We start from the raw sequence: 21,694 nt of genomic DNA, 5'->3' as shown, positions 1-21,694 counted from the left end.
ATATACACTACGGAATGTAAAATAGTTGGCTGGTGGGAAGGAACAGCATAGCACAGGGAGATACGCTCGGTGCTTTGTGAAGACCTAGAGGGGTGGGATAGGGAGGATGGGAGGGAGGCTCAAGAGGGAGGGGATATGGGGACATGTGTATGCATATGGCTGATTTGCTTTGTTGTGCAACAGAAACTAACATGGTATTGTGAAGCAATTATACTCCAATAAAGATCTATTTTTAAAAAAGTATTAAATAGCTTAGTTCATTTAGTGGAACCTCTACTTGACTACTTTGATATTTCAAGAGACTATTTGTACTTGGAAATAATCAGATAATACTTAATAGGAAATGTTGGTTAATACCCTTAAAAATCATCATAATTATTATGAGAAAGTTCTGTGTGGTTTCAAAGGAAGGTAAACCTTCTGTGGTAGTTAATTGGAATGGTGTAATTTCATTTCGTAGGTGCTATGGAGATGGATTTTGAAGGAAGGTCAGAAATGTTACAAAACTAATACATGCTTATTTAAAAATTCAAACATTATAGAAATGCGTAATTTCAACTCCCAGGGACAATCATTGTTAATAATACATGGCGATTCAAAATATTGATGAGTACAGAGTCTCAAAGTCAGTCCTGTGTTCTCTTGTCATGGAGAAACTTTGATTATCATCTCTAGCCCATTTGATTATCGTAGCATGGTGTCAGTTTTCTATTTAGAGGGAATTTATCTTACTAGGCACTTACTTTATTCATATCTCTGTTTTTATTCTGGTGGCTTAGTTGTAGATTGACTCTTCCTGAAGGTAACCGTTCAGGTGACAGTCTCTGTTTTGTGTTCCACTGTGTACCCAGTGCTTGGTACAGTATCTGGGACATGGTAGGTGCTGTTTCAATATATGTTGATTGAAAAAATAAATAGTGTCATGAAGCTAAAATATACTTGAAGTAGTATAAATTATTAAACAGATTGTAAAGATTTACTTATTAACAGAATATACATTTCTTGATATTCTGAAGTTCAAAGATAATTTAAAAAATAGTGGACTCTAGGGACTTCCCTGGTGGTCCAGTGGTTAAGAACCCATGCTTCCAATTCAGGGGGATCAGGTTCCATCCCTGGTCGGGGAACTAAGATCCCACATGCCACGTGGAGTGGCCAAAAAAAAAAAAAAAAAAAATGGTGCACTCTTCTTTCTCGTTACAAAATATAACTATCATGAGAAATTGTCTGAAAGATTATTTCCAGATTAAATGTTATTTCTTTCAAAGTTGATATATCTTTTGAGTTGCATTAATTTCACTATAATTGTTGTAATGTTGTTACCTTTGAAATTTATATTTTTATATTTCCTCTGTGAGTTTCATATGAAAATTTATTTCAAATGCCAGTGAAATGGGTTTTAAGCCTTAAGCCAAGGCTCTACTTGTCCACTCACAGCTACACTAGGATCACATGGTCTTCATAACAGTTATTGAATGGTCCTAAGATGGGACTAATTTTCATGGTAGGCAAGAGGCATTTTTCTGGTCTTTCTGTTCATCTGTTCTCCTTCAGTACTTGCCCTTGCATAGGTACACAGTACATAATGTGCTTGGTGGTAGAGAGGATAACACGCTCATTTGGTTAATAACATAACTTAGTCCAAAGAAAATCTGGAGACCTCCAACATATCTTTACTATAAAAGTTTGTGGAGGTGAGTAATACGCTGCTTCCCATCGCTTACATTGTTGATCTGTACTTTCTTCTAGGCATGGAGCTAAGTGCTTTACAGAATTATCTGATGGAGCCTTCACAACAGCTCAATTGTTATTATCCCTGTTTTATACAGGAATAACTGAGGTCCAGAGAGATTCAGTCTCCTGTCCTGGGTTATGTAGCTTATAAATGGCAAAGCCTGGATTTAGATCCAGGCAGTCTGGTTTTGGAGCCCTGTCTCTTAACAGCTGTGCTATAGTGAATGAAAGATTCTGGGTAAGAAGTGTGGTTGAATCAGTTTTGAGCAAGTTGACGCTGGATTTGTGGAATAGGCGTGATTGTTTGGCAGTCCTTTAGGGATGGAAACTGTAGCCAGGTTTCATTAGAATCAGGTACCAAGTTAGTGAACTGGTCCCTTTTTCCAGGTTTAGTATCAGTGTTTGTTTCAAATATTCAGGGATTTTAGACTTTAACCTCAATAGCTAATACCAAACTATAGCTTTCTCTCCTAGAGTTATGGGTTGCTAAAAATTGATCCTGAGTGGGTGAGTATATGGTGATAGATTCCTTTAGATCTTCTCATAGTGAAAGGCAGTTTAGGCTTTCAATTTCTAAAATCTAAGAAGTTTCTTTAGAAGTCATAATAAACAGCATCTTTGCAACTTTTTTTTGTCACCTGACTCTGACCTCTGCTTAGCTTGTTTAGCTTGTGCCTGGAATGTGTGTTACTATTGGAACCCTCTAATCAAAGCATTAGAATGAAGTGGAGTGGATTCTTTCATACCCATCCTTTTTATTTTTGGTTGCCCTGTGCGATTAAATCTGTAAATTACTCTGTATTTCAAATACAGTTGTTAAATCAAGTTGTTTGGCATTCTTGCTTATTGCTTAGATAATCAGTTTGGCATCCCCAGTGTAGTAGATGTAGATGTTGCTTGTTCTATAATTCTTCAATCTAAAATGTCCAGTAGGCTTTATAGGGATTGCTGCTTCTGCTAAACACCTTTTTCACTATGTGTGTTCCATTGCTTTCTCAGTTTGTTGATTTCTTTGCTAATTTTTTTCTCCTGTAGAACATTGTGGTTTTTTTTTTTTTTGGTAGTAATATAAGATTATTGTTCAAAATCCAAATAATACAGAGAAGTGCCTTTCTGTAATTCCTATGTAAGAGATAACTATTAGTATTAATAATTTAGAGTATATTTCTTTCTGGCCATTTAATATACAGTTACAGATCTTTTTTTACGTAAATAGGATCATAGTATATTTACTGTTCTGTAATCTGCTTTATTCACTGTGGAAAGATTTTAATGTCAATATACAGAAAGATCTGCCTTACTTTGTGTTCTTTTATTTAACGTAGTCCTAGTTGCTGGATGTAAGCTTGAGGTTTCAGTTAATGCTGCAGCAACATCCTGGGTCATATATCATTGTATACATCTCCGTGTTGTTGAGATGAATTTCTAGAGTTGAATTTTAGGGTCAAAGGGACATTTTTTAAGGCTATTGAAAAAGTATACTCTGGTACCAGTATATACCCCGACTCCAGCTGTGTAAGAGAGGTTTCATTCTTTACCACAATTTATATATTAAGCATTTGCCAGTCTGAGAGGTGTAAAATACCTTATTTTAGTTTTACTTTCTTGGATTTTTAGTGAGATTGTCCTTTGTCAATTTTTCTATAGAAAAATATAAGAAATTTTAAGTGAATTACATATAATTAGTAATAAATATTAAATTACATATATAACAAATTACATATATGTAATTATATATATATAAAATACATATATTCTAAGTTATACGTTTTGTCTTTTATATGTAAGTCTTTTATTCTAAGTTATGTGTTTTGTCTTTTACATGTAAATCTCTAAAATGTCCTAGTATAGTATAATTGGTTAAAGATTTTAGAAAATATTTTGAAAGCTAAAATACTATTAAGTAGTTTTCTGCTTCTATTGTTGATACTTTCATAAAAGTACTTTTCTTATTCATCAAAAAATGAGGTTTTCATATAGAGTTATTTAGGAATCTTAGAGTCTTCAGAGATCTATGATAAACATTTATATATTTACTTGTCAGGTTTGACAACATGAGCTGCTGCAGTGTTTCCATTTTGATAGAATTTTGTTTAGAAAGTGATTTAAATAAAATGGGTAGGGAAAATCTTAAAATTGTCTTACTGTTTTGTGCTTTGTTTCATCTCCCTTTTCCAGGTATTGTACTCCGAGATACTTGGATTATGAAGATTTGGAGCGCAAGTATTGGAAGAACTTAACCTTCGTGGCACCTATCTATGGTGCAGACATTAATGGGAGCATATATGATGAGGTATATTTCTATTACAGTGGGTTTTGTAAAGCATCATTTCATGTTACTATTTTTGTTACCGTTTTCAGTGGTCGAGAAGTCATTTGTTGTGCTTTGTGTGACCCATAATTCTTCACAGGACAAGAGGAAATAAAGATACATCAGTATGATTTCTGCTGCTTCTGTTTTTTACATTGAAACCAGCTAATTGTACAAATATCTGAGCCTGTTCAGCAGTAATATAGTATGTGGTTATCTGGCTGATCTTCAAATTACACTCAAAATTTTTAAAAGCAAAGCACATTATAAAAATACCTGGAAAACAGGAAATATTATTCATAATAGTACCATCTTAAGGCAAAAGCAGTATTGTAATATGTATTCTTCCTGTAGTTTTCCCCTAATCATTTGAAAAAGTTATATTAAACATGCTTATAGGACTTCCCTGGTGGCACAGTGGTTAAGAATCCACCTGCCAATGCAGGGGACACGGGTTCGAGCCCTGGTCTGGGAAGATCCCACATGCCGCGTAGCAACTAAGCCCGTGCGCGACAACTATTGAGCCTGCGCTCTAGAGCCCGCGAGCCACAACTACTGGGCCAGTGTGCTGCAACTACTGAAGCCCGTGCACCTAGAGCCCGTGCTCCACAACAAGAGAAGCCACCACAATGAGAAGCCCGAGCACCGCAACAAAGAGTAGCCCCCGCTTGCTGCAACTAGAGAAAGCCTGCGTGCAGCAACGAAGATCCAACACAGCTAAAAATAAATGAATGAATGAATGAATGAATGTATATAACAAAAACAAAACATGCTTATATTCTCTTTTTTATCCCCCCAACACACAAATTGTGAGAATTTTTTCTTTTTTAAAAGTACATTTTACAGTTTTTCCAGTTATTTTTCATGAGAGCATAATCTGCTTGATATAATCTAATCCTTCTTGCCTCCCCCGATACTACTTGAAATCCTATTTAAAAAAAAAATCTTTCCTTTTTGAAACTTTTTATCCCCTCTCCCATTGTTTTATTTAGAGAAATTTCTTGCCTACCAAAAAGTTGAAGTGATACAGTGAACACCTGGATGCCCTCACATGGATTCACTAGTCGTTAATATTTGCCACATTTGCTTTTTGTTTCTCTATCACTCTGTCTGTGTCTCTGTCTCTCTGTCTTTATGCTGTAACATTTGAAAGTAAGTTGCAGACATCATGACAATTCACCCTTAATTATTTCAGCATGTTTCTTTCAGTTATAAGGCAATTTAACGTTTACATAATATCATCTAATATAGAAACCATACTCAAAGATCCCTGATTTTCCCAATAATGTTCTTTATAACCTGCTTTTTTCCCCATGTGAAGGATCCCGCCAGGGATTTCCCTTTAAAGTTAATAAGTGTGCTATAGGGTAATATTTAGAGGCTAGATGAATATCCTGTTCCCAATAGCCTTTCACCTAGTGAATTTGCCTCCATTGGTAATCCTTGACTGAGTCAGTTATTGTACTATTTTTAAACTGTTTATATTTTGAAATATAAACCAAGCTGGAAAGTGCATAAAACATAAACTTAGAGCTTCATGAATTATTGTAAGGTGAATACCTAGGTACCATCCCTGACATCAAGGAAAACATTATGGGCACCCTAGATTTCCCCTATCTGTCCCCTTTACCTATTATAGTCTCCTACTTTTCCTCCAAAGGAGTGGTTATAGGGTATACACATGGGTAGTTTTAGAAGAAAACTAGTTTCCAGTTTCCACCTTTCTATACCAGTGTTTGCTACTTCCCATTGCCCCACAGCCTCCCTGACACTTGGTATTGTCAGTCTTTTAATTTTAGACATTCTAAAATTAGATGGGAGTGTGTAGTGGGTTCTTGTGGTTTTAAATAACATCATGATTTTTTTCTTTTATGTTCATTGGCTGCTTGGATTTCCTCTTTATCAAAATGCCTGTTCAAGCCTCTTGTACGTTTTTCTTTTTTGTCATGCTTTTCTTGTTGAGTTACAGTTCGTTATAATACATTTCTGGCTATGAGGTAGTGGCACAGTTTTAGTTTTTCTATATGGATCTTCAGTTGTTGAACACTGTTACTGAAAGGACCATTCTTATTTTTGAAAATGGGCCGGGTATTAGATGATACTATGGAATTACTGTTGTCCTATTAGACGTGATGATGACATGGTGGCTATATATATTTTTTCTTGTCAATTGACAATACACACTGAAAAATATATAGGTGAAATAACATGCGGTCTGGGATGTGTTTTGTTTTTTAAATTAATTAATTTTTTTGGCTGCGCTGTGCGGCTTGCAGGATCCTAGTGCCCCTAGTCAGGGATCGAACCCCGGCCATAGCAGTGAAAGCACCGAGTCTTACCTATTGGACCACCAGGGAATTCCCCTGGGATTTGTTTTTAAAATACAGCAGGAAATAAAGTGGTATGACTTTCGTTGAATAAAGATTGGCAAAATATTGTTAAATGAAGCTAGGTGATGGATACATGATGTTTAGAATATGTGTATGTTTGAAATACTAAAAATAAAAGTTAAAGAAAGGGAAAACATCCTTTCTCTTCCCCCTTTCGTATTTTCACTAGTGTAAGTAACCTCCCTGTTGAGAATTTTTGTTTAAGTTTGTACATGCTCATGTAGAAAAATTGAAAAATAGAGAAAAAATGAAGAAAAAAATTACTCTTAAGCTTACCAAACAAACATAACCTCTTTATGATTTCCTTTTGGCCATTTATTTATTTATTTATTTATTTTGGGTATCCTATTTTATTAGCATTTAAATTTCACCAAGAGTTCAAGCATATGCTAGCCATATGTTCAGACTTTTGAAATAAAGATAAAATGGGCAAACAGCTTTAAGGGTGCAATGTATTTAACACTGCACAATATATTAACTAACTAGACAATCTACGGGGTGGTATAACTATACACTTAGGAGCACCAAGTTTAGGAACAAATCCTGGGATTGGAGGAAAAACCCGCCATTCAGGACTGAACAGAGGTCCTTGGTTGCTGACAGAATCTCCCCTTGACTTCAGACTTGAGACAAACTGAGCAAGTCTATCAGCATACAAAACCCACTGATTTCAGGACAAACAGTAACAGGATAGACTGGCCAGAGCCAGTTCAGATTGTGGGGATAGTCTGAAGCGATCAGGGCTGGCTGCAGGCTGGAAATGTTGCAGCTGAAGTCCAGGATTGGCAGATGAGAGCAGTCACCTTCTAAAAATCGCTGATTTCTATACAAATTCCCAAGATGCTTTTCCCAAACAGGGTGGCCTTTTATTTTATGTTAGTGTGTGTATGTATATGTATGCATGTACTTGCATGTGTGTTTGTGTTTCCCCGTCTCAAAGGCTGAGAGATTTTAACAGTTTTTTTTGCTTTAGAAGCATTTTCAGTATTGGTCTCCAGAGGATCATTTTAGTGTATTCTAACCCCAGCCAGTTTTAGATTGTACCTTGTATTAAGTCTTTGCTTTTTTTTTTTTTTTTTGGAATTTCAATTCCAAGTATATTCTTTTTTATTTAAATTGAAACGTAGTTGATTTACAATGTTGTGTTCCTTTCTGCTGAACAGCCAAGTGATTCGTTTATACTCCAAGTATATTCTTTAAGTTTGACATGTTGTGATTACTTATGTTTAGGAAAATGTTTAGGAGCGCCATTAGTAGTAAAGCTCTTATTAAAACAGCTTCTTTGGGAATTCCACTGAAATGGCTGAGGCCAAGCAAATACGGTTGGTATTTTCAGTTGGGGCCCAGCAAAGTTAAAGTGTTTTCTCAGAGTTACGAGGCTGGTAGACTGGCTGCCAGGTGCTCTTATTCCCCACACCAGTTTTAAGGAAGTAATTCCGTACAGTCAGTCTCACAGTTGTGGAAATGTGTACAACTAGGTCTGGGTCACCTACACATTTCCCCTGAGCTAATGGTTTATTTTGTTCCTTCTCTGTGGTTTCGTCCCTGTGGTATCCTGGCAAGTTTACAGGTCTCTAAAAGGAAGACTGAGCTGAGGAATCATCTGGATCTTGGGCTGAGAGGTTGCATGTCTCAGGACTCAAAAATAAAATAAATCTCAATCCAAGATTTTTTTCTAACCATACCTTGGGATCATTGGGCTCTTTGTTCCTTTTTGCAAATATAATAAAGAGGTAGAAGCAGCATACGATTTTCAGAACAGTCCACGTAAAACTGCCCTGAACTGGCTTTACACATTTGATAGTTAAAATAACATAATTGTTGACAGCACAGCTGAGGGTGATGGACATTGGTTTGCAGTGCTTATCAGTTTACTGCTTGTGTTTGAAAACCAGTTACACAATGGCATTGCTTCAAGGGAACATTGACTTTAGACTTCAGATTTGAGTAACTTTAGTTATTAAAATCCAATGAACAAAATCCGCTGGTTTGTAAACATGCAGTTTTAAAACATCCTCATTATTTACAGGTTTTGGAGCCAGGAATCTGTCATTTTGGTAGGACCTACAAGGCATAGTATTTTCTGGAATTTTTGTAGGAGCATTTAGTAGCTCCAGAACTGAGCTGACGTTGTCAATGCTTTTGTATCATAAAGAAAGACATAAGAGAGATGTTGTAAACTGCTACTGGTAAATGAAACCAGTCACACTCAAGACAACTGAATTCAAGCAAATGAAAAATAACTTGTATTTGTCCCCTTGAGGTAGATGCAGAGCAACAAGAGAAGGAGTGCATTAAGGAGAGTGATGAAGAGTGAGTGTAGTAATAACTTGTAACTGTCAGGAACATTTGAAGTCATCACAATGAATGTGCATTGAATAAAGCCCATGTATTGTTTTGCTCTTCACTATTGTATCTTTGCATTGTTCAACTGCTCAGCTCAATTTAAATTGTATTGGGTATGGGTTTGTTATGGTTCACGGCATTATTTTGAAAGGGATTATAGTCATCAAATTGTAGTTCAGTTCCCCCCCTCAATTTCTAGTTACGGCTTTTTCCCTTAATGTTAAAAGAAGGGTTGAAAAACCATAACCTTTTCTAGGTGGGGATGGGAGTTCTTGGAGAGGGTGTGGGGAAGGTAAGAGAAACAGTCTGTGCAGGGTGCAAAGATGAATAAGGATCCTGGTTCTCAATAATTCACAGGCTTGAGGGGCAAAGGGGCAGTAGGATGTAATGAGCTTGGCTGTAAAGGCAAGTGTGGGGTTCCACCGGATCCCAGAGCAGAGGCACTTATAGTAGCTTGGCGTTGAAGGAAGACTTTTTGTTGGAGACATGGCATCTGAGATTGGCCTAGAGGAGCAAGTTCAAGTCAGGTAAAGGAAGGGGGGAGAAGAATGGGGCTGAAACTAGGTAAATTTGAGGGTAAGACTGCACTTAATAGTCTTTGTATTTTTACTGAATTTGGAGGCTTTTTGGTGAGCCTGGTCTTGAGGAGGGTGAGGCAGACCTGGAATAGTGGCTGTGGGGTCTGAGGGAGAGAGATCAGCCTGGCCGGTGATGGGGCTGTGCGGGCCCCTTCTGCTCAGGTGTTTGTCTTGCAGCACCAGGCAGGTCTGTTAAGGGGCAGAAAGAGGTGCCATTGTAGTGTTGATCCAGGCCTGGGTACAACACAGGAACTAGGAGTGAGAGTGTTCGTGAAGGACTACTTGAGGACAATCAGCCTTGATAGTAAAGGGAGTAAGTAGGACCTGGAGATTCCAGGGAATGAGTCTTGGCCCCTCTTTCATTCGACTGCTGCTTTCAGAGCTTGATTTCCTTAGGATATACTTAAAAATCTCAGTCAACACCATGGGCAGCAGCCTGTGGCAGCAGTATCAGTAACATGATTTAAGCAAGTTACTAGTTTGGTTTTTTTTTTTTCTGTTTTTTTTTTGTTTGTTTTTTAAAAATTTATTTATTATTTACTTATTATTTATTTTTGGCTGTGTTGGGTCTTCGTTTCTGTGCGAGGGCTTTCTCTAGTTGAGGCAAGCGGGGGCCACTCTTCATTGCAGTGCGCGGGCCTCTCACTGTCGCGGCCTCTCTTGTTGCGGAGCACAGGCTCCAGACGCGCAGGCTCAGTAGTTGTGGCTCATGGGCCTAGTTGCTCCGTGGCATGTGGGATCTTCCCAGACCAAGGCTCGAACCCGTGTCCCCTTCATTGACAGGCAGACTCTCAACCACTGTGCCACCAGGGAAGCCCTGCAAGTTACTAGTTTTTAAAGCAAAATGCCAAGACTTTCAAAGGCATGACATGACAAAACCCAGTCTTTGGGTGTATGATGCAAAGCCTGGCTTGGCAGCCAGATTCTGCCTATTGCTTGTCTTTGTAAATAAAGTTTAATTGGAGCATAGCCTTATTGTTCATCTACATATTATATGTGCCTGGCTTTTTTGCCCTACAGTGGGAGAATTGAGTAGTTGTGACAGAGATTATATGGCCCACAAAAGCTAAAATATTTACTGTCTTGCCCTTTGCAGAAAAAGTTTGCCAACCCCTAATATAGAGGCACAATTATTTGCTCTTGGGGAAGGGTGCTCAAAACCTTTTTTGAGATACAGATGAAATTCTGAATGTTTCTGGGAGAATGAGATTGACTATGTTGATACCTTGAAATGAAATTTGGTGATGTCAGGGACCTTCTGTAAGTAAAGAAGGTCCTGAACTTAGAAATAGAGCCACCTGTATTCTTGGGTGGCCCTAGATGATTCCTTGAAAACAGTAATAGAAGCATAAGAGTCCTAAGATCTGAAACTTTTTTTTTTCTTTTTTTTGGGTTGTGTTTTACTAACGGCTGGTCCACTGATAAAGAAAGTTTTAATTAAGGAATTCCCTGGCCGTCCAGTGGTTAGGACTCCACCCTTTCACTGCCTAGGGCCTGGGTTCAATCCCTGGTCAGGGAAGTAAGATCCCACAAGCCGTGCAGCATGGCCAAAAAAAAAAAGGAGAAAGTTTTAATTAGCCTATTCTAACTGTACCTTTAAAAAATAAGTCCTCTGATAAAAGAAACATGGGAGTTACTTCAGGAAACAAACACACAAAAAGAAGACAGACAAAGAGAAAAGATGAACAGGTAGAAAAAAGTGATATAACTGTGTGGGATGATGCAGTTTGACTAAGGGACATGAAAATAAACAGATATCTGCAGGGAAAAAAGGAGGTAGAACATTTCTGGGATACCCAATAGCCATGCTTCCACAGACCTTTGAAGACAGAGTGCATCTCTTTGTTCTGTGTGTGAGAGCTAAGAATCGGCATCAACATTTTTTACTTACACTAGTACAGTGACATTAAGTCATTCAGGCTTGTGTTCTGTGCTCTTTGGGGCTGCATTTCTAACAATACCTATCATGTATATAGTGGTAAGCCTCTTAATGATGATAATGGTTCATTAAATTGAGGTTTGAAAATGAAGTCCCACATGCTTTCCTTAAGCTGGCTGTTACCTTTTTGATAACACTGTTTTCACGAGTCTTCTTTGCAAGATTTTCCCTTTGTTGAGTGGTGACAGACACCTCTTCCCCTAAGCCTCACCTGTCTCCTCCATCATCCAGGCTTTCTGATTTGAATACTTCATTCATATCCTAACAGGCATTGTTGTCTGCAGTGGCCCCTTTGAGATGATGTTTTCATAATAGTGTACCAGCAAGGTTCCTACTTCACAGTAATTTAGCCTTCTTTGGATGCTTTATGTCTAAGTACTTCTTTCTTCTGAATAAACCTATGAGATGGCATGGCATTAAGACTGACCGTTTCCCTTGTGTATATTCATCTTCGATGATAGTTTTCAGCATTTCACTGGAGGAAGATAGCACATCTCACTGTGAGGGGAAGCTGCTTCACCCGTGATCCACAACTTGTACAGTCTCTCACTGTTCTTAAATCTCCCAGTCTTGCTTTGAAACTCAGCTCCTTCACTGAATCATGTTCCTCCCATTTGCGGCTGCCTCCAGATCACTGAAGGTGTCCGCCCTCTCCTCTACCAGCCTGGTACTCAGTGATCTCCTGCACTGAGAATGACTATCAGTCCACTGCACAAGGAGTTTTTCTAGTTTTTCATATATGGTGTTGGTTCGAGTAACACGATTAAGCTTTCCAGGAACAGCACTGCTCTGTTGTTAGGTATGGACATATCGCGATCATGTGTTTTGTGCTTCTCTCCCTCATTGCACACCATCACCTTCAAGTCTTTCTAATGTGTGGGCTTTTCTAGGGCTCTTATGCTCACTTACCTTCTTTTCAGGCTTTTCCACATTTGCAGAAGACATTTCCACCAATAATGATTGGAAGATGATAGCAGTGATGCCCAATGCATTTAATCTGGGCACAAGGCATAATCCTTTTGGGACAAGAGCTGAGATACAACCGAATTGCCGTCTATATTATCTGACCTAGATTTGTATACAACTGAAACCATTCTGTTGGTGGACGTTCACAAGTCATTATAGAGAGTTTTTGATTTGGACAGTGAATTTTGGGTAAAAAAATATGTTATTACAGCAGGTATTTGGAAAATTAGTACAGAAAATGAAGGATACCTATATTATTTCTGTTTCTCTCACAGTAAACTCTGAGTCCAGTGATGGCAGGTATCATTTCTTATAGACTCTCCAGCCCCAGCCCCTGTCATAGCATCTGCTTCACATAATGCACCTAAATAATGATAGAATTGGTGAGTGCATGACTTCGGAAAAATAGGCTGAGGCTAGATCATGGAGTTTCCTGAGTATTTTTGGTTATCATTCTCTACATCTTGAAGAACATTTGAGATTATTCAATAGGGAAGTGATAGGATCAGAATCATGCTTTAGAAAGTGTGATCAGGTAATGGTCTACCAGATGGACTGGTCATAGCAAGAGGCTTGGAAAGTGCTTTGAGTAAGGAGGAAGAGGGAGGAGTCAGAGTGATCTTCTTCAGTGTGTGTTTTTCTGAACACTAGTATCCTGAGACAGTAGTTCGGGTCTCAGCACCCATTTATATTTCTAATAATTTATTGTGGACCTCAAAGAGCTTTTGTTTACATAGGTTGTATCTATCCTTGTTTATTGTATTGGAAATTAAAACTGAGAATGTTTAAAAGTATTTAATTCGTTAAAAATAATGTTACATAACATTCCTATTTTTATAAAAAATGACTATATTTTCCTACACACAAAATTTAGTGAGAGGAGTGGCATTATTTTACATTTTTTTTCAAGTTACTAATGTCTAGCTTAATAGAAAACCCCTCTGGATTCTTATATCTACTTCTGCATTTAATCTGTTGTAATATCATATAGCCTCCTGAAAACTCTACCTTACACTGATGCGAGAATGAGAGTGAAAAAGGAGAATAATGTCTTGGTATAATTGTGAAAACGGTTTTGATGACACAGACCCTGATGGGATCTGGAGGTCTCCCAATGGCCCCCAGACAACATTTTGAAAACCTCTGCCTTAAGATATTTAGCAAAAGATTCCTTCTCTGATCTCACTCTACATAGATGATGCAGGGATCTCCAGGCAAGGTAACAGTTTCCATTCTTGTTTACTGACCTTCAGGTAACTGTGTCCCTGATATGAACCTCAGAGACCTAATCACATTACGAGACAGAGGTTCTCAAACAAGAAGTCATGGAGTTATTTGGGGAGCATCATGCCATAAATTCTGACATATAACTCAGGCAAAATGGGCTGAGTTACAAGCAGAAAGTGGGCTTAGGATGTGAACTCAAGTCCCTGCATCTTAAGATATATAAAATATTTTAAACTGTATTTCCAAGATTTTCCTTTAATATTAATTTGCTAGTCTATTGCTTCTGTCATCCAGTTATTTATTAATAGATAATTGACAGAAAATTCAAAACAGTTTGAAAAATACAGTGACAAACCTTAAGACAAAAAAATATAATGTCTTATACTGCATATTTCTCCTTGAGAACTGGGGAAAATTTTTTTTTTTTTTTTAACTATGCATGTACTGGATGGATGGGTGTGTATGAGGGTCCTCTTTCTAATTTCCCTTTTAAGTTTTCTTTATAGTCTATGATTATAAATGCATAAATTTTATAGGTATAAATTACCTTTTTGTTAATATAAATGTTAATATAAAAAATGATGGAAAGCATTATATGACAGAGAAAATTGAAATCACTTGTAATCCTGGCATTCAGAGACAAGAGCTGTCAAAAAAGTTTAGTGTATTCCCTTCCAATGTTTCTCCTCTACTTTGTGCTCAGTAATTGTATTTCTTTTAACAGGCGTGGTATCATGGTGAACATAGTTTGGTTTTGTCTTTTCTCCCTCCCGTTTTAACACATATGAATGCTTTGCCGTGATTACAGATATTCTTCAACAGGATGATTTAACATTTTTTTAATCTCTTATTTTTATAGGTAGGATGGTTTTCTTGGACAGGGGAAAGCCAATTTATCTAAGGTGGAGAGGGACCCTAGGGGCTGCGGAGGCAGGAAGGGTATGACAGTTGTTAGTCTTCTGTGGGTCAGTGTGAGGCTGGGCCACAATGCACAGTGGGGTGGGCAGATCATTGCTAACCCATGAGAGTGGTACTTTGCCACTGACAATGCCTCATTTCCTGCCTTTTCTCCACAGCCTCTTGAAATAGAAGGCTGTATTAAACAGCACAGAATATTTGACCTATTTACTTCTATAGTCAAGGTCTGCCATCCCTAGCTGTGACTTTCAGGAAAGCTCTGTCTTTGCCTTAGAGTCTGTAAAGGAAAGGGATTGAATTAACAGCTCTCTGAGGTTCCTTTCAGCTTAAAAATGTTTGCTCTTTTATAAGATTTCTTCAAGAAGGTGAAGTCATTGACAATGAGTTTTTATGAGTTGTAGATTCCTTTTATATTAGAATTTTGTTAAGAACCCCTTTATAAGAAATATGTTGGCTGAAGCATAGGAATCTTTTCATACCAAAATTGTAGTCTTACTGGCATTTAGCCTTATAGATGACTTTTTTATCTTCCTGCACTGGGGTAGCTTAAATACCTTCATCCACCAGATGGTGCTCTTGGACAACAAATTTTTCTGAGGCTGAGCGTTTCCAAATGAGGTAAAACATTTAAACTGTTGAGTCACCAGAGTTCCTTTACATTTTGTATTTTTATCATGTTAGGATATCATTTATCCTGAAATAAGAAATAATTTTAAGCCAGAGCACTAACTGTATGTGTAATTTTCACATCCAAGGGAAAATATCATCATTCTAGACATGTCTTAATGCTAAGAGACAGCTGTTGGCTTGGTATTGTGACTTTTAGATTTTACTACTGTGAAATAAGGCTTCTAGTTAATCAAAACTCATTACCTGCCAGCATGTTATGGCTGATCTTTAGTAAATGAAGTCTTAGCCTCATGATCTCAAGTTATGCCATCCAGACAGGGGAGGTGATGGTAGTTTATTCACTTGACACATTGCATCTAGAATGTTTCAGCAGCTCTGGAAGCTGTATTTTCGGAGGGGTATTGCTAGGGAATTGTCGATAGAAGAGAGTTAAGCCCAGTTGCAGGCTGACCTCAGAGTACATGGCTACTGCCCTCAAGTATCTATCTTGCATGTTACAGGGTTAGGTGGGATCACTGTGGGGAAAATCAGTTTTGTCTCTGGAAGTGCTAAACTGATAAACACATATGAGTCCCATGCTGAGTAGTTTGTGAGGGTGTGAGAAGTGTTAGGGATACCAGGTGTTTGCCAGTGGAAGGTGCTAACTTGGTAGCTGGAGAGTTGTGAAAGGTTTCCCTAAGGGATAACTAACACATACAGGGCAGACTAGGTGCCCCGTGGGTCGTGTGAATACTATGTACCATAGGCATGGAAAGGGGTAGGCATGGAAAGAGGTTATGCTTCTTGGGAACTGGCACAATCCCTGAGATTGTGGTGAGAATTCAGGGCATCTGTGGGCATCAGGCATGTGAACTCTCTTAGGATGCTAAGAGAGCTCTGGAGGTACTGAATGGTCACTATGCCTGGAAGGGCAGATATCCCTGGGAAAGTGTGAGGGAAACAGAAGTGGGAATTTACTGAAGGGGAAAGAACATGAAAGGCAGAGGTGAAAAGCCAGAGTACTAGTGCTGAATTTGGTTGGTGATCATCAAAGCATTGATTATTTCACCTGGAAAGAGTCTTGGACATCATGATGTAGCCAACAAATTTATAGATGAGGAACTTCAGACCAAAATGTTAGGGTTTATCCAAGATGACACCTAGTGACAGAGCTGGGAGATCCCTTTTCCCATTCTCTTTCTACTATTTTATTATTTTTTAAATTTCATTTTTATAAATTTATTTATTTATTTATTTTTGGCTGCATTGGGTCTTTGTTGCTGCATGCAGGCTTTCTCTAGTTGTGGCGAGCAGGGGCTAATCTTCATTGTAGTGTGCAGGCTTCTCATTGTGGTGGCTTCTCATTGCAGAGCATGGGCTCTAGGCGTGTGGGCTTCAGTAGTTGTGGCATGAGGGCTCAGTAGTTGTGGTGCACGGGCTTAGTTGCTCTGCGGCATGTGGGATCTTTCTGGACCAGGGATCGAACCCGTGTCCCCTGCATTGGCAGGCGGATTCTTAACCACTGCGCCACCAGGGAAGTCCCTCTTTCTACTATTTTAGATTGTCACCAGAAAGGATAATTAGAACTTTGAACCACACTGTGTGCTCTGGATCTCTTCCTCTCTTGGATTAGTATCTGCCAGGGTTTTCATTGGATGCTTAGTGTCTTCAGAAGCAAAAGTTTCTTCTGTTCCCATTGCAGCTGACCTTGCCTGCAGGTTTACAAAAGGACTTTGATAAAGCATGTTTACTTGAAGCCCCTCCTACTTTGGACTGTCCCCATTTAAAAAAAAAAGGATGATGAAGATCATCTAGATTTCATCTTTACTATGATTTTTTACAGACATGGAAACTGATTTTTTTTTTTAAGGAGGAAATTTATAAATAGAGTAGAAGGATTCAAATAATTCTGTTGTCAGAAAGGAAGTATTGATCCACACCTTTCTGCTTCTAGAATCTATTTTAAATTTATTTATTTATTTATTTTTGGCTGTGTTGGGTCTTCGTTTCTGTGTGAGGGCTTTCTCTAGTCGCTGCAAGCGGGGTCCACTCTTCATCGCGGTGCGCGGGCCTCTCACTATCGTGGCCTCTCCTGTTGCGGAGCACAGGCTCCAGACGCGCAGGCTCAGTAGTTGTGGCTCACGGGCCCGGTTGCTCTGCGGCATGTGGGATCTTCCCAGACCAGGGCTCGAACCCGTGTCCCCTGCATTGGCAGGCAGATTCTCAACCACTGCGCCACCAGGGAAGCCCCTAGAATCTATTTTAGAAATGATTAGAAATACGGATCGATGTCTGTGTGCCAAAATCATTTTCCAGTGTTTTTTTTTTTTAAATATTATAACAAAGAATGTAAAACCACCTGTATGTCACAAAGGAAAATAATGATGCAAATTGTTACAGACAAGAAGGTGATATATATAATAAAATAAATGTTAGGAGAATGTTCACAATCCAATAGTAAGTGAATAAACCAAGGTAACTACGTATAGCTGTATCTCCAAGATCTTGAATGCCCACACAGGATTTCCAGTGTTGTATACAATTTCCCTCATAAATCATCCACTTGACTATGGGAAGAGAGCAGCAGGTCTGGCTGAGATGGAGAGGTTGGGGAGCTGCTCCCACACGCCAGCTTCCCAGCATCCGTTCCTCAAAATAAGTCGCCACCTGTCAGTGGGCTTTTGGGGTCACTGGAACAGAGTTAGAGCCATGAATTCCAAGAGTGTGATTCTAATTATGTTCTAACTAAAAAAGAATTTTTTAAAGAGAAAGATATCACTAAAATGATCAAATGATCTTCTCATTTGCAGGTTTATACGTTTGATTTTTTAAAAACTTATGTTCCAAATGTTCTAAATGAGAAAATATAGAATATTAATTCAGGAAAATTGTTAGTTTTTTCTTTTTCATTGAAGAAATAATGCTGAGCCTGTGTATATGATCCAGAATTTTTCACTGTGAAGAATGAAAATGAGACCATTGGAAATACCTTAAGTTGTTTTTCTTCATGAAGAATAAAAGGGTGTTATTTGAGCCCTCTGCCAGGTGTTATTCAAGTGTGTTAAATCTAAAATTGCTTTAAGTGAGAGGTGGCATTGAGGAAGAAATGAAGCAAGGTGGAAAAAACAAATAACTAGATAGAGTCCTATAGAGGAACAGGGAGAAAGAGGTGCATTCTTTATCTAAATTGAATTTTCCTGGCATTAGTAGTTGTAAAGAGCCTCAAGCCCAGCCCATACTTTGGTACCATTCAAAAGCTAAGTGGCTTCTACTTTTTCTTTAGTAAAATCACATTAGCGTCATGGACTCTGATATATTACTTTCTTACTTAAAACCATTTAGGGAATGGGGGAAGTGGGGACCTATGGATTTGGTTACTAAGGAGGAAATGTGTTAGACATTATTTTGCTGTCAGTAGTAGAGACCTTAAAATAAATGGCTGAAACAGATTGTTTAGTTTTCATGTAAAAATTTGAGGCAGGTAGTCCAGGGCCATGTTGGTTCCATGATGTTGTCGTAGATCTGTACTCCTAGAAATTTCTTCTGCCATCTTCATGATGAGATTCTTACCCTTGTGCTCTTGTGGTAGCTGCTGATCGTGTCTGAACGTCTGGTAGAGGGAAGGAGGGCAAAGGAGTTGTGTCTGCTTGAGTCAGCCTCTTCAAAGCTTTCTCCTGGAAGCCCTGCCCAGTGATGTCCAGTTACGTTTCATTAGCCAGAACCGTACATATACAGCTGCAGCTACTTTGTTGTTTTGATTAAATGGGGTTCTATTAGTAAAGAAGGTGAAAATAGATACTAAGTACTTAGGCAATCTCTGTTATAAAAGTTTGTTAACAAACAGTGATTTTGAAGTACTGTTTTACACTGCAGTATAATACACCTTAAAGAGTTGAATGAGACAAGGGGCTTAATAGTCTGGAAAATATGAATACATTAGTAAAGATTGTTGTGTTTTTAATTTCCTGTATTTAAAAATAACTTGTCCGGGTCTGGATATGGGATTTTACTATTTTATTAAATGTTGAGATAATTGATCCTCTTGAAAGAAGAATAGGGCTTTTATGGTTCAGATTCCTTTTAGGATTTTCTGCAAGGGCCATGTGTAGATATGTAAAATAAAGTTAACAATTCTGTTTATTATTTAAGTAAGTTTTTTTTTTTTTTAATAGAATGCATGTCTGTGAGTGAATCCATGAATCCTGCTCTTGGCTCAAGGCAGTCTTTTAAAATCATCTTTTTGATTGGTAGTCCTTAAAAAAAAGAAAAGTAGCAAACATAATAACCAAATTACTAACTTTCCCTTCCAGTCATTGGGGGAATACAGGGAGGTTTTTCCCTCCTTGATTATATAAAAGTTTAGAAGTGACTTTCTGGCTCATTGTTTGGCCAGTGAGGCTTCAGACACAGTAGTGTCAACTCCGGTTAGAGTTTTCCATTCTCACCCTTCCCGGCTCCACAGTTAATGAGCTGGGAGATCTTGGGCAAGTTATCTGACTTCTCCTGGGGCAGTTCTCTCATCTATAAAATGGCATTGATAATAGATGATAGTTTTATTTATTCATCTTATAGGATAAAATGAGATGAATAAATAAAACACCTAGGATAGGGCCTGCTCCATAGTATGTACTGAATAATATCTGCTACTGGTGGCAGTATTAAAGCAAAATGGGACAGAAATCCTGAGGCTGTGATGAGATGTTCAGTAGTTGACTCCGACCAAGAGAATCGTGAAGAATTCTGTTCTGCAGTAGTCATTTACTTTAAGTCCAACCTGCATTCCAGCAGTTTATACTTTCTGCCGTTTGTCAAAGTCTGTCACGTCAGAGCCATGAAGGATGTTTGTTTAGGGGTTACTAAAGAAAATGCGCCTGCTGTTTTTACGAAATACACCGCTCTCTTCGTGTCAGTGAGACAAGGTGCCAGGGCAGAAATGGTGCTGTGAGATGTGACTCAGGAGATGTTCTCTTTTTCATGACTTTTGCTTTATCATATTTTTGGAATGCAATAATCTGATTTTATATGTGCAACTTATGCTTTACAGCACAGTGATACACTGACTACCCCAGACCCACCATGGAGTCCCACAGCTAGAGCGTCAACAATACTGCTCATAGGGAATTCCCTGGCGGTCCAGTGCTTAGGTCTCCATGCTTCCACTGCAGGGGGCACGGGTTAAATTCCTGATCGGGGAACTAACTCCAAACAATGAACTAAGATCCCGCATGCGATGTGGCGGGGCCCCCCCCAAAGAAAAAACCAAAAAAAACAATACTGCTCATGAGATGCTCTTTCTACAGTCCTTCCCTGCTACCCCACCCCATCACCCAGGGGTGGCCTGAACTTTGTGTTTGATTTCTTGCCTTAAAAAAAAAAAAAGGTTTTCTCACACAAATTTTGTTGCTGTTGTTGAAGTATGGTTGATTTACAACGTTGTGTTAGTTTCAGGTGTACAGCAATGTGATTCAGTTATACATACATACATATGTGTATGTATATATGTACATATGTATATGTATGTATGTAAATGTATATATAAAAGGATGTATATATATATATGTCCTTTTTCAGATTATTTTCCATTGTAGGTTATTACAAGATACTGAATATAGTTCCCTGTGCTATACAGTAGAGCCTTGTTGGTTATCTGCTTTATATCTAGTATTGTGTATCTCTTAATCCCAAATTCTCAATTATCTCCCTCCTCCTTCCCCTTTGGTAACCATAAGTTTGTTTTCTATGTCTGTGAGTCTGTTTCTGCACAAACACATTTTAAAAAAAAATTATTTAATTAATTTATTTGTTTTTGGCTGCATTGGGTCTTCATTGCTGCGTGCGGGCTTTCTCTAGTTGCAGCGAGCGGGGGCTACTCTTCGTTGCGGTGCATGGGCTTCTCACTGAGGTGGCTTCCCTTGTTGTGGAGCACGGGTTCTAGGCGCGCGGGCTCCAGTCGTTGTGTCATGATGGGCTCAATAGTTGTGGCTCGCGGGCTCTAGAACACAGGCTCAGTAGTTGTGGCGCACGGGCTTAGTTGCTCCGCGGCATGGGGGATCTTCCCGGACCAGGGCTTGAACCCTTGTTCCCTGCATTGGCAGGCGGATTCTTAACCACTGCGCCACCAGGGAAGCCCACAAACACATATTTTTAAACAATATATTTAGTTTGGCTTATTTTTGACCTTATTAAAAGTAGTATCACTTTATGTAGTCTGCTGAGACTATACAAAACACTAGGTTTTCTGAGTTTATCCGTATTATTGTGTGAGCTACTGTTCAGTCATTTCCATTGCTGTATAACATTCCATTTTGTGCATATACATTTTATTTTTTATTATCTCGTCAGGGGATATTTTCTTTTTAAAATGAATATTGCTGCTATGAACACATTCCTGTATATGATTTCTGGTGCACTGTATACAAGTTCTCTAAAGCACTTATCTAAGAATGGAAGTGCTGCCTCCGTGAGTGTTCAACTTTGTCAGATACTGTTACCTTGTTTCTCAAAGACTTTGTACCAATTTACCCTCCCCCAGCACTATATAATCATTTTTAAGACAGGTTTACTGAGGTATAATTTAAATACCACAAAATTCACTGATGTTAACATATAATTCAATGATTTTTGTGTAACCATCACCACCAACCAGTCTTAGAAGACTTCTCTCACCTCCAAAAGT

At 38.4% G+C, this 21,694-nt stretch overlaps 1 protein-coding gene across 10 annotated transcripts in view; it reads left to right on the top strand.

The window, feature by feature from the left end:
• Positions 1-21,694, top strand: part of KDM4C (lysine demethylase 4C) — a 409,893-nt gene that overhangs the window by 49,330 nt on the left and 338,869 nt on the right. For all 10 annotated transcript variants that reach the window (XM_057548130.1, XM_007189029.3, XM_007189030.3 and 7 more), the window contains one exon: positions 3,913-4,027. In XM_057548130.1, the coding sequence (XP_057404113.1) occupies positions 3,913-4,027 (115 nt within the window). The remainder of the gene's footprint in view (positions 1-3,912; positions 4,028-21,694) is intronic.

Source organism: Balaenoptera acutorostrata, chromosome 6, assembly GCF_949987535.1.
Source record: "Balaenoptera acutorostrata chromosome 6, mBalAcu1.1, whole genome shotgun sequence".
Taxonomy (NCBI): domain Eukaryota; kingdom Metazoa; phylum Chordata; class Mammalia; order Artiodactyla; family Balaenopteridae; genus Balaenoptera; species Balaenoptera acutorostrata.
Note: the sequence above shows the minus strand (reverse complement) of the source record. Positions and strands in the feature narration are given on the sequence as shown.